This window comes from Mustela nigripes, chromosome 4, assembly GCF_022355385.1.
Source record: "Mustela nigripes isolate SB6536 chromosome 4, MUSNIG.SB6536, whole genome shotgun sequence".
Taxonomy (NCBI): Eukaryota; Metazoa; Chordata; class Mammalia; order Carnivora; family Mustelidae; genus Mustela; species Mustela nigripes.
This window is the reverse complement of record NC_081560.1, coordinates 181,005,909-181,017,585: the sequence shown is the minus strand read 5'-3', so window position 1 is coordinate 181,017,585 and position 11,677 is coordinate 181,005,909. Positions and strand designations below refer to the sequence as shown.

The following is an 11,677-nucleotide window of genomic DNA, read 5'->3' as shown; positions in this document are numbered from 1 at the left end:
ACCAGCTGTAAGTTGAAAAATCAAATTAGACTGGATTTTATTAAGTATATATAAATAGCCCCTATTTTTCTTTATTTTATCACTTTGGGAAAGTTAAGTGGAGATTAGGTGAAAAGCAGTAATACTAGGTGTAGAGACATGACAGCCAAAAGGGAGTCAGTGAAACTGTATTCCAGCCCGATCTGCCACTAGGTCTGCAGCCAGCGAAAAGCAAGCAGTGTCACGTCCTCGCTGGAGAAGGAGGTGGTCAGCATAAACAGATGTTGCCCGAGATCACGTGCCGCTCTAAAACTGCTCTGTCCTAATTCAATTATTAGGCGATAATGCTACGAACTAACTACATACGGCAGGCACTCACAATGAAAAGTAAACGAACGATGAACTCAGAGGAATATTTAAGGAAGACGAGAAACATTTGCTGCTTTTTAAAAATGCAGTGACTATTTTATTCACACTAATTAGAATATATACACAAAAAAATGTGTATCATATGTTGCTTTCAAAAAATTCTATGTTCCATGAGAACTATGTAATAAACAGTGTAAAATGTTTCTACTGCATAACAAAGGAAGAAAAATCAGCATTCCCATGTAGTATTAGGAAAATATTTAAGATAATTTGAAGTTATAAGAAAACAAAGTGAAATATTACAGAACAGTCTTTTCAGGAAGTAGATGTTATAGTCTAGAAGCAATACATTTCATACTCTGAAACACTTTGGTATAAGTGAAATTAATACAAAGCAAAAAAAAAAGAACAACAAAAGAAAAACCCAAGAAACTCTACTTTGGTTCACATTAATTGAAAGTTTAGCAACGAGGCAACTGCACGGCTACCTCAGATGACAAAATGGAAAACGTCCCATTGGCTCCCCCGCCCCCGCGCCACCGCTGGCTGACAAGGATGTGCCGGGAGAGCGCTTCCCGGGACTTTGGGGCCACGGCAGCTTCTTATGTCCACCACTATGTGCTCAGCCAGTGCTTGAAAGGCTTCATAAAACCTCAGATTCAACTTGGAATATAAGCAATCTTGGTTACTTCCTCTTAGACACAAATGACCCCACAGTAAAGCAGCTCAGAACTACAACTCACATTTAAAGTAGAAAAGTAGAACGCAAATTTTTGAAAAATCATATAACTACAGTTTCTCAAGAAGTCCATACTTGAATAAAAGAACATACTACATTAATTTAAAAAAATGCAAGTTTAATAACCCACTGACAGTAAGTTTTTAAGAAACAGAAATAACCGTCTGCATGCCACAAATAGTTCTTCATCGATATCAAGCATTACTTTGACAGCTGCACAACTAACCTGATCTGAGGAATTTTTAATTGCATCATTTTTAAAATTACATTTTCTTATCCATACTATCCAAACGTGGTACTGATTTTCTTCATTGTCTTTTTGTTCTGCATGTTATCTTTTAAATGGCTTCCTACTTGTGAGAATTCTTTCTGAGCAAATGTTGATGAACCACTTTTTCGTCATCCATCACAGGCGCAAACTGGGAATGTCCTCTGAGAGTTTTCTCAGCCACGTAATTTCTACTCCAACTTTCTGGAAAGACAAGAAAGTCTTTAAAAGAAAACAGAATCCTTGGTGAACTTTGCAAACTTAGAGTAATAATATACTAATGCACTGTTGCTCCTTCCTGAAGTAAAAGGATATTCTATCATGTGCTCAGCTTTACCACATGTGCACCATTAACTGCCTCCAAAGAACACAGCCTGTGAGCACAAGACCTCGGGGCTCCGGAAGGGACAGAGTGCGGGAGGGAGTGTTCAGTGAGATTAACTAGTGGGTAGATCTTCAGAACAAAAAGAGTACAGAAGGTAAAAGAAAAAATTTCTGTCAAGTTCATGTGAGACTTTTTAAAGAACAATTCTAAAAAGGATGAAAGGAGATAAACATAAAGAATTATTCAACAGGGGGCGCCTGGGTGGCTCAGTCGGTTGGGTGTCTGCCTTCAGCCCAGGTCATGATCCAGGGTCCTGGGATCGAGTCCAGCATCAGGCTCCCTCTTTGGCGGACAGCCTGCTTCTCCCTCTCTCTCTGCCTGCCTCTCTGCCTGCTTGTGATCTCTCTCTCTCTCTGTCAAATAAACAAACAAAATCTTTTTTAAAAATCTCTTAAGGGCGCCTGGGTGGCTCAGTGGGTTAAGCCGCTGCCTTCGGCTCAGGTCATGATCTCAGGGTCCTGGGATCGAGTCCCGCATCGGGCTCTCTGCTCGGCAGGGAGCCTGCTTCCTCCTCTCTCTCTGCCTGCCTCTCTGCCTACTTGTGTTCTGTCAAATAAATAAAAATAAAAAAAATCTTTAAAAAAAAAAAAAAAATCTCTTAAAAAAAAAAAACAGTATCAGGAACTTAAGTTCTGCCCAAATTTAACAACCAAGTATAAGAAGAAAGAAAACAATGAACAATGAACAAATAATGTGTGAAATGAAAGGTCTTAGTTTTTCATATTAGGTGAATCCTAATAGAATTAGGTGATCCTAGAACTACATTGTTTGGGTTTTGTTTTGCTTTGTTTTGCGGACAGAGACATCAGGAGAACTTAAGTCATTTCAAAATTCATTTGGAACAAGAGCCAAGACTTACAGTATACGAAGACCTTGCACTGCCAGACGGTAAAATCCATCAAGTTACAATCACTAAAATACCATATTTCACGAAGTTTAAGACACCATCAAACGTTAAGATGCACTGTTATTTTATGTACCCACACAAAGAAAAGGAAAGTAGCTCAGGATACGGAATCTAAAGGAGACAGGGACCACCTCAAAAAGTGGGGACACTGGATGGCTACTGCCTCAATGAGGGGGAGAAAAAAATAACCCTTTCTCTACAAGGAACAGCAAAGAAGTCTCTGACAATGGGAAGAGGAGAAAAAATACTCCTTGGTATTTGAACTGGTCCTCCAGTCCTGCCAACCCATACATTTTGTGGTCTGAATTCACACTAGCAGCAAAGTCCAAAATATCTCAAGCAGAGAAATCAGGTTAAGACGACTCGGGTTGGTACTGCTCCCCCAGCCCCATAAATGGCAGAAAAAAAAAATGCAAACCATCTGGGGAAGAACTCAACTGCCATCCTGGCCATAGCTGACTAGAAGATGTAATCCAAATTTAAAGATAAAATGTGGAATTTATATGACTTGAAATCAGTAAAATACGATAGGCAGATAAGTAAGTCAGTAGAAGAGATGTCCAAAAGCCTAGAAAACAAATACTGGGTACACTTATCATGATGAGCACTGAGTTAAGTTTAGAAGTGTTGAATCACTACATTGTACACTTTAAATGAATTTAATACCATATGTTAACTACGCTGGAATTAAAATTTTTTAAAAAATCAAATTTTCTCATCAAACAAAACAAAACAAAACAAACACTGGGCATATAATAAAACTGTCAAACGAGAGCATATCATAGAAACATCAATGACAAAAGGGTACATTTTAATATATGGCACAGCCAAAAAAACTAAGAAAAAAGTTAAATCCCTCTATTCTTCTAAACTATGTTCTTCTAAACTATGAAGTTAAATGAAAAACAAACTCACTTAAGAAAAAATTAAGCATAATAATTGAAATGATAATCTCAAAAAACTGGCCCACATTTTTTTTTCTTTTTTCTTTTTTTTTTTCGGTGGTAGAGAGAGAGAAACAGGGAGAGAGGGAACATAAGCAGGGGGCGTGGTAGAGGGAGAAGCAGGCTTCCTGCTGAGCAGGGAGCACAATGCAGGGCTCGATCCCAGGACCCGAGCCGAAGCCAGATGCTTAACAACTGAGCCACCCAGGCACCCCCGGCCCACCTATTTTTAAAATATGCTCTTTACCCACCCAACGCCCCAAAAGCCAAAGCATAAGCAAAAATAAAAGGCAAATGTCAAACTGAAAAACAACTCCGCAGTGACAAAGGGCTAATATCCTTAAAATATCATAACTATAAATCAGTTAGAAACAAAAATACCCTACACCACACCTCCACACCTTTTGCTCAAAGGCCAAGACTAGACAACTGACAACAAAGACAAATGGCCACTGAAATATCCCAATAATGCTACATTTCACTAGCGTCGGAAATACAAACTAAAACAATGATAAACAATTCATGCAATTGTTTATCAACCAAATTTTTTAAATGGTAATACCCAGTGTTGGCAAGGATACAGGAAAACCAGCACTTACACAGACATGAAAATTGAGCAACTTTTCTGAAATGCAATTTAACAAGAGGTGTAGATTCAAAATCCTTTGCAAATGTGCAGTACGCTTAGATCCAGCAATGCTACATGTAGGAATTTATCCCAAACAGATTTGTGCAAAAGGTACATGCAACTGTATGTCAGATTTATAATAAAGTTGGAAATACATCTAAACACCTGACAATGGCAAATAACTTAGGTACTTTAATAGAACTCTAAAATGGAATACAATGCAACTATTAAATATTACGTATCCCAGAGCATTGTTTATAACTAGTGAAAGATTAGAATAACCTAAATGCCCATCAACAAAGAACTGGCTAAAAAAACTACAGTGTAGCAGTCAGTGGGACACTACACTATCATTACAAACAATGAGACAGCTCTTACATCCTGAGAGATCTACTTCTCTTGGTCTGAACTGATCTTCTCTCCCCAGATACCCACCCAGCTTACTTGCTTCAATGACACCTTATCAGTGACAGTGTCCCTCACCATCTTAGGATAGCAACTTGTCCCATCCCGAGTGTGCTCCCTCTCTCCCTTACCCTGCTGTTCTATTTTTACCATCTGGCACCCTGCAATCATGTACTTACTGCCCATCCTCCCCCAGAGGAAAAGATCTTACCTGTGTCAGTGCCCACACTCCCCTCCTCCATCTGTTCCAGGAAAGATGTATCCCTGCTCCTCTCCTCAGGCTAAATGCTTCACGTGGCCTTGGCCCCTTCCTGCATTACCCTTTCAAGTATTTCCCTCCACAATTACCCCTTTTACTTCTGCCTTATCAATTTCACCCTCCAATACTGGATCGTTCTCAGTAGCAAACAAACACACCTTAATATCATAAAATGTCCCCGTCTCATTTCTATTATCCTTCACAGCAGAACTTTTTCCTCTCTGACCCTTACCTCTCCTCCACTCACTTTACCTCAGCCATGACATGAAAACACCTTTGCTCAAGGTCACCAATGATGTCCTACGTTCGCCTCAAACCAATGGCCAAGTCTTGGTTCTTGACCTTGACCTCTCTCTCAGCAGCACTGGACACAGCTAACTACTCTCTCTTGAAGCAATCTTTTCTCAGCTTCCCTGAGCTCACAAGCCCCCAAATCTTCTCTCACTTCAATGGCTCCTCCTTGTCCACCAGACCTCTTCTCTACCTACATACTTCAAGGTGATCTCATCCCATTTCTGGCTTCAAATGACCACATATATGCTGATGATTGGTTTTAAGGTCATTACCTTGAGCTCTGAGCTTCAGACCCCCAGCTCCAGAACATCAACCACTGACTTAACAGAAGAGATGCCCATTCTCACACCTCACCAAAAAACTAAGCTCTGTCCACAAGCCTTCTCAGGAAAAGGTACCATAATCCACCCAGCTGCTCACACCAAAATCGTAAGAGTCATCCTCAACTTCCTTCCTTCCTCCCTCACGATGAACTTATCTGGAAGCCCTGGACTTCCTCCCTGTAAAACAGATCTGCACTCAACCATCTCTCACCACCCCTACTGCTAGAGCCCTAGTCAACGCCACACCAGCCTCTTAATTATTCTCCCTTCCTCTCTCCTTGCCAGCATGTGCCCTCCACCCAACACCTAGACAGAGCGTTCCTTCTGAAATCTAACCCAAGTCACATCACAACTCCCGTTAAAACCCTCCATGTTTCCATTATACTTAGAGTAGAATGCAAAGGCCTTACCAGCTTCCTCATAAGCAGGCCTGCCACCTCTGACTCCTCTCCCCCTGTGCTCCCCTTCATTACCCCCAGCCATACTGGCCTGCTTTCTGTCCTGCAGATGTGCCGTGTCTCTTCCCATCTCACGACATTTGCAGCTGCCCTTCCTCCTGCTTGGATTGCTCTCCTCATATCCTCAGATATCCACCTCCCTCTCATCTTTCAAATTTCAACTCCAATGTTGTCATCTCAGCAAGGCCTTCCCCAGAAGCAACCCATCACCACAACATCTTCCTAGACCTATCTCCACATGACCTATCAATATCTGAAATTTACTTATGGATTAGAGCATAGGTTTACTATCGGTCTCCTCCCAGTAGAAGATAAATCCTTTAAAGGTGAGAACCCTGTCTTATTTTCCACTTATCCACAGCATGAAAACTAGTGTCTGGCACATAGTAAGTACCAAATAAATATTTGAGAACCAAATAAGAGACAATTTTGTAATTGAAAATCTGAACTGGGGTAGTTTTTGACATTACCTTTAGTTTATTTTACTACTATAATTCCAGAAATGGTGAGAACTGATAATACTGTATCAAGAATCTGATTATAAAATGGCTTTTCAGACCTCTTCCCTACTCTGTTGACTAAGACTCTCCTATATACATTAGGAAATGATCTAAATGTACACTAACAGGAAACTGGCTAACTAAGATGGAACACAGCCACACACGAAATTACTATGTAGCCGGAAATTACTATGTAGCCGTGAAAGAGAATGAAAAAGATATAAGCTAACACAGAAAGTTGTGCAAGTTATAAGGCTGATCGAAAACATCAAGTTGCAAAATAATACGTCCAATGAGATCCCTTTGTTTTTATAGGCACATGCATTTGATTGGATGTGCACGGGGCAATCCAAGGAAACCCTACTGAAAGCGGTTCTCTCTCCAAAATAAGAAGGTAGAGGCTGAACTTAACATTTATTACTTGAAAATTAAAAAGTGTCATGAACAGGGCGCCTGAGTGGCTCAGTCAGTTGAGCATCTGCCTTCAGTTCAGGTCATGACCTCAGGGTCCTGGGATGGAGCCCTGCACGGTACTCCCTACTCAGTGGGGAGTCTGCTTTTCCCTCTGCCTGCCACTCTCCTTGCTTGTGTGCTCTCTCAATCTCTCTCTCTGACAAATAAAGAAATAAAATCTTTAAAATAAAATAAAATTTAAAAAATACAAGGATTAGCTAAAACTGCCAATGCCTTTTCCCCCTTACTTATGTCTTAAATGTACACACAATGTCTGGAACTACGGGTGTCATCTCATAACTATGGATTAAGAGTCAAAATGCAGTATAAAGATGCCACCAATGTGAAAGTCCAGTGACATCATTCAACAGATGAACCCTTCCCATTACACAAGAAAAATAAACCTCTATTCATTTGAGGTACTGTGAATTGGATTCTGTTACCTACAACCAAAGGAATTCCTAACTGACATTCCTGGGAATATCTTTCAGAAAGAAACTGAAAATAAAAGAAGTCAAATTTTATGCAGTATTAGGAAGAAAATTATAACATGTCAGAAATGCAGTCTGCAAACCAATTCCCCCTCTTTAATGTCTCTATTCTGAATTTTTTTAAAAAAGAAAAAAGAAACACTGGGAAGAAACAGAAAAGAGAAAATTATAGTCAACAGCAACTCCATAAAAAAGACTTCAGAAGGGCACCCAGCTGGCGCAGTCAGGCAGCATGCGACCCGTGAGTTCCAGCCCCACGTTGGATATAGAGATTACTTTAAAAAAAAAAAAAAATTTTTTTTTCAGGATGAAACATTCACAGTGTATGCACACAATAAAGATAGACTCACACAGTGCAACTGAAGTCCAATCAATGCTGGGGCTGTTCTGGACTGATGTTCATTGTTCGATAAATTTCTTTAAGTAACAACAGAGCAGTATCTTCAGATTCCCTATCACAAAGAAAAGAATATTTTTACTTAAGAGACCATTCATAGAAATTAACCTCTATACATAAAGGTGGAAAATGCAGCCCTTGTTCTGGTCAACCCTACCTAGGAAAGGCAAATGACAGTGTAGTCTTAAAGCTGTCCTTATGAACTGGACGGACACCGATCAGCTACAAAATAGCTGTGTGCAATCCTCCACGGTGACAGGGGACATCTGAAAGGATGGCTTTTCAAAGTCCCTACCACTCCCGTTCTGTGAAAGGTATCCCTACAAAATTAGTGTGCGAGTACCAAAGGCCTTTGGTCAAAAAGAGATGACACACTGCCATCTTGTGGATAATAAAGGGGGAAAATACTGATTTTGAATATATGGCAGTTGTAATTAATATTCCATCATAAATGATAAATCAGCTATAGAGTCTCCCTGAAACGTATGTGCTAGCACCTAAAGGCCACGCAAATATTATCAAAGAAGAAACCACTTACCAATAGCATAAATGACTCTGAAGAGCGAAAAGATATTCATTAAAACTCTCTATTGGCTTTTCTTGAAGAACGTAGTCAATTCGGCGACCTCCGTTTAGCATTCCAACCTTTCCTAAGTAGTCCTCATCCTTGGAAAAATCTGGACTTTCAACAATCTTTTCTGCTAGAATTTAAACCATTTCAATATCAAAGTCAATCACTTAATCATTATCCTTTGACTTTAGCTGACTTTCTGGGCTCAAGAGAGTATCGCTTGACACACGTAGCAACCTGGGGAACTACCAGGCTCACTTCCCATTCCTCCAAAGAGCCAGGGGAAGGAAGAGGGGCTGGTTACCCGAGAGAGAGGAGAAAGAGCCAACGAGCTGACAGAAGTTTTGAAGAAGAGGGGTGAGAGAACATTGTAGAAAGAAAGGAAACAGAATTAGAATCTGAAAGAGTCAAAAACATCCTGGCACAATGATCTCACAAGGCAGACACAGTCTAGAATATAAGGACACCGTGAAACAGCAGCATCAGGACGATAATTTCTTACAGTGGGTCTTTAAAATGCCTGAATACAAGCTTAGCTGTTAACTCTGATATTCCACTCTGGCCTTAGAAATCTCAACAAAAACTTAAGAATGCAGAGTAAAAAGTCCAGCAACTTTCAGGCAAAAACCCAGAAAAAGAAATGATACGCATTGTGAAGTACAGTTAATCATAACAGATTTTCCTTTACAAAAGAATCTCTAACATTTTAACAGAACGGAACAGAATGGAAAAGCATCATTAAATAATTCGGAAGTAATATGTTTACAAATAACATTTGTACTAGAAAATGCTTCTCAAATGTCAAATTTACCTTCAACTACTTGTTTCTCTTCTTCTTCTTTGATCTGATTGGCCACTTTCTCCAGTTCTTCTTGCAGCTGAGTTGAAGAGGTGTGAGCGCGGGCAAACTCGTTTAACGTCTGCCAAGCACTTTTCAGGGAGCTAATGAAGCCCTGCTTCAAATCAGATCCCATACGAGAGAGACTGTCTTTCAGCTCTACGGAGATTAAGATGACATACCATGTCGGTTAGTCACTGGATAAAATTCTGCACCACAAAAACTGAAACTAAAGTTAACACTCTTCTCAGACAGGGTAAGTCCTCTTTTAAACGCCATAGTTTTCGGCCAAGAACTCTCAATATATTAAAATGTTTTGTAGAGGGGCCCCTGGGTGGCTTAGTCAGTTAAGCGTCTGCCTTGGGCTCAGGTCATGATCCCAGGGTCCTAAGTTCAAGTCTCTCAATGGGCTCCTTGCTCAGCGGGGAGCCTGCTGCTTCTCCTTCCACCTGCCGCTGCCCTGCTTGTGAGCTCTCTCTGACAAACACATAAATCAAATTGTAAAAAAAGTTTTATAGAGCCTTATTGTCATTTTTTTTTTAACAGCTAAAACTAATTCAGCCAAAATGTGTACGCTTCCTCTCTCCACAAAAGTTAAAAATAAAAGGTGGGAAGGTGGAGTTCAAATACCGTAATAATGTGGGCACGTTCATGTGCCTTTTTTCCGTAAGTTAAAAGAGATGGGCCTCTCCCCTCTCATGCTCTCTCTCACTCTGTTTCTCTCTCTCTCTCAAAATAAATAAATAAAAATCTTTAACAACAACAACAACAAAAAAGGGCGCCTGGGTGGCTCAGTTGGTTAGGCAACTGCCTTCGGCTCAGGTCATGATCCCAGAGTCCTGGGATCTATGAGTCCCGCCTCGGGCTCCCAGCTCCATGGGGAGTCTGCTTCTCCCTCTGACCTCCCCTCTCATGCTCTCTCTCACTCTGTCTCTCTCTCTCTCTCAAAATAAATAAATAAAAATCTTTAAAAAAAAAAAAAATGAGCCCACAAGATTAAAAAGATGACTGTTTTTTTAATCTATAATCCTAAAATGGTTTTGAGAATTTGAGATTTTATTTTTTTTTTTTAAGATTTTATTTATTTATTTGACAGAGAGAAATCACAAGTAGATGGAGAGGCAGGCAGAGAGAGAGGGAAGCAGGCTCCCTGCTGAGCAGAGAGCCCGATGCGGGACTCGATCCCAGGATCCTGAGATCATGACCTGAGCCGAAGGCAGCGGCTTAACCCACTGAGCCACCAAGGCGCCCCGAGAATTTGAGATTTTAATATAACAACAATATAAACTTCTGATTTAAAAATGAAGAAACCCCTACCCTTCCACCTTTTCTACTTTGTGGTCTAATAAACCCTATTTGAATTCAACGTATTTGAGTACCAAACTTCCCATTTTAACTCCAAAAGAGTTAAGTATTTTTTAACTGCACGATGTAAGTCCCCCCCCCAAAAAAAAGGAACGAAGGAAGAACAGAAAAAAGAAAGAAAATCCAGTTTTCAACAAAAGGATCCGATGCCTTTCCCCTTTTCCCCACTGCACTCCCGTCCCTTCCACCCAAACCTTTAAACCTACGGATGACGGACACCATTATCAGGCGTAAGAGAGACATGAACCCCGCTTGGAATTATTACTGATCCACTATGTTTAATGGATGTTTTTAACTGGAAAAGTTTACATAGTTAGCAAGGAAATAACAGCTCATTTGACTTAGCATCAAGTTTATTTCTTCGGGGTCCTTAGTTCAAGTGTTATTCTGCTTCCTAACTCCAGAAATTATGACTAAATTCTATCAATCTTTGCGTCTCATCACTTTAGTACTGACGTCCCTCATTCCTAAGTATCTCAACCATTAGAACACCATACCAAGAAGAAAGTCATCAAGGAGAAGCAACTCATTCAGAACTTTCTTTATAGCTCTTCTGAACATTTAATAAACAGGTTCCAAACACAGAAGGCACTTAAATAACATTAATTTTATGAGAAAGGATCTAGTGTTAAAATGTTCATGATTAAATTACAAATGACAGAAAGGACATAATTCATTATGACTAACAAATTACAAAATGACAGAAAGGAAACAAGTTTTTATAGTATTTGCTTTTTACCTAAATGAAGTCTTTTTCTGCCTTTGTGATGTGGGATGAGAACCGCTTTCAGGTCCAAATCTGGAACAATCATGGGCTCTAATCTATAAGCCACTGGATCAAGCTGTAAAGAAAAGTGAAATTTAGGAAAAGTTCTTTTATCTTGAGTTATGTATCTTGACTGGGTGACAAAACAGGTAACACCAAACCAGAGATTCTGATTTTTTCACAAGTGGTAATTATAAGAAGACTTACTACTGGTAATTATAAGAAGACTTCTAAATCTGTGAGTAAAACTGGCTTTGCAAGCAAAGCAATAGAATTATTTCCTTGAACAAAGGCTTCCTGGTAGAAAAGTTTATTGGACAGCATGAGACTATTCTCTA

At 39.9% G+C, this 11,677-nt stretch overlaps 1 protein-coding gene across 4 annotated transcripts in view; it reads right to left on the bottom strand.

Moving 5' to 3' along the window:
* Window positions 1-414: 414 nt before the first annotated feature.
* SEC23IP (SEC23 interacting protein) overlaps window positions 415-11,677 on the bottom strand; it is a 40,970-nt gene continuing 29,707 nt past the window's right edge. Inside the window, exons 15-19 of one of the 4 annotated variants that reach the window (XM_059398710.1) lie at window positions 11,313-11,415; window positions 9,182-9,367; window positions 8,338-8,500; window positions 7,753-7,854; window positions 415-1,577 (exon numbers count right to left, since the gene is read on the bottom strand). In XM_059398710.1, coding sequence (XP_059254693.1) covers window positions 7,773-7,854; window positions 8,338-8,500; window positions 9,182-9,367; window positions 11,313-11,415 — 534 coding nt within the window. In that variant the 3' untranslated portion in view covers window positions 415-1,577; window positions 7,753-7,772. The remainder of the gene's footprint in view (window positions 1,578-7,752; window positions 7,855-8,337; window positions 8,501-9,181; window positions 9,368-11,312; window positions 11,416-11,677) is intronic. The other 3 variants (XM_059398708.1, XM_059398709.1, XM_059398711.1) reach the window with 3 other exon arrangements.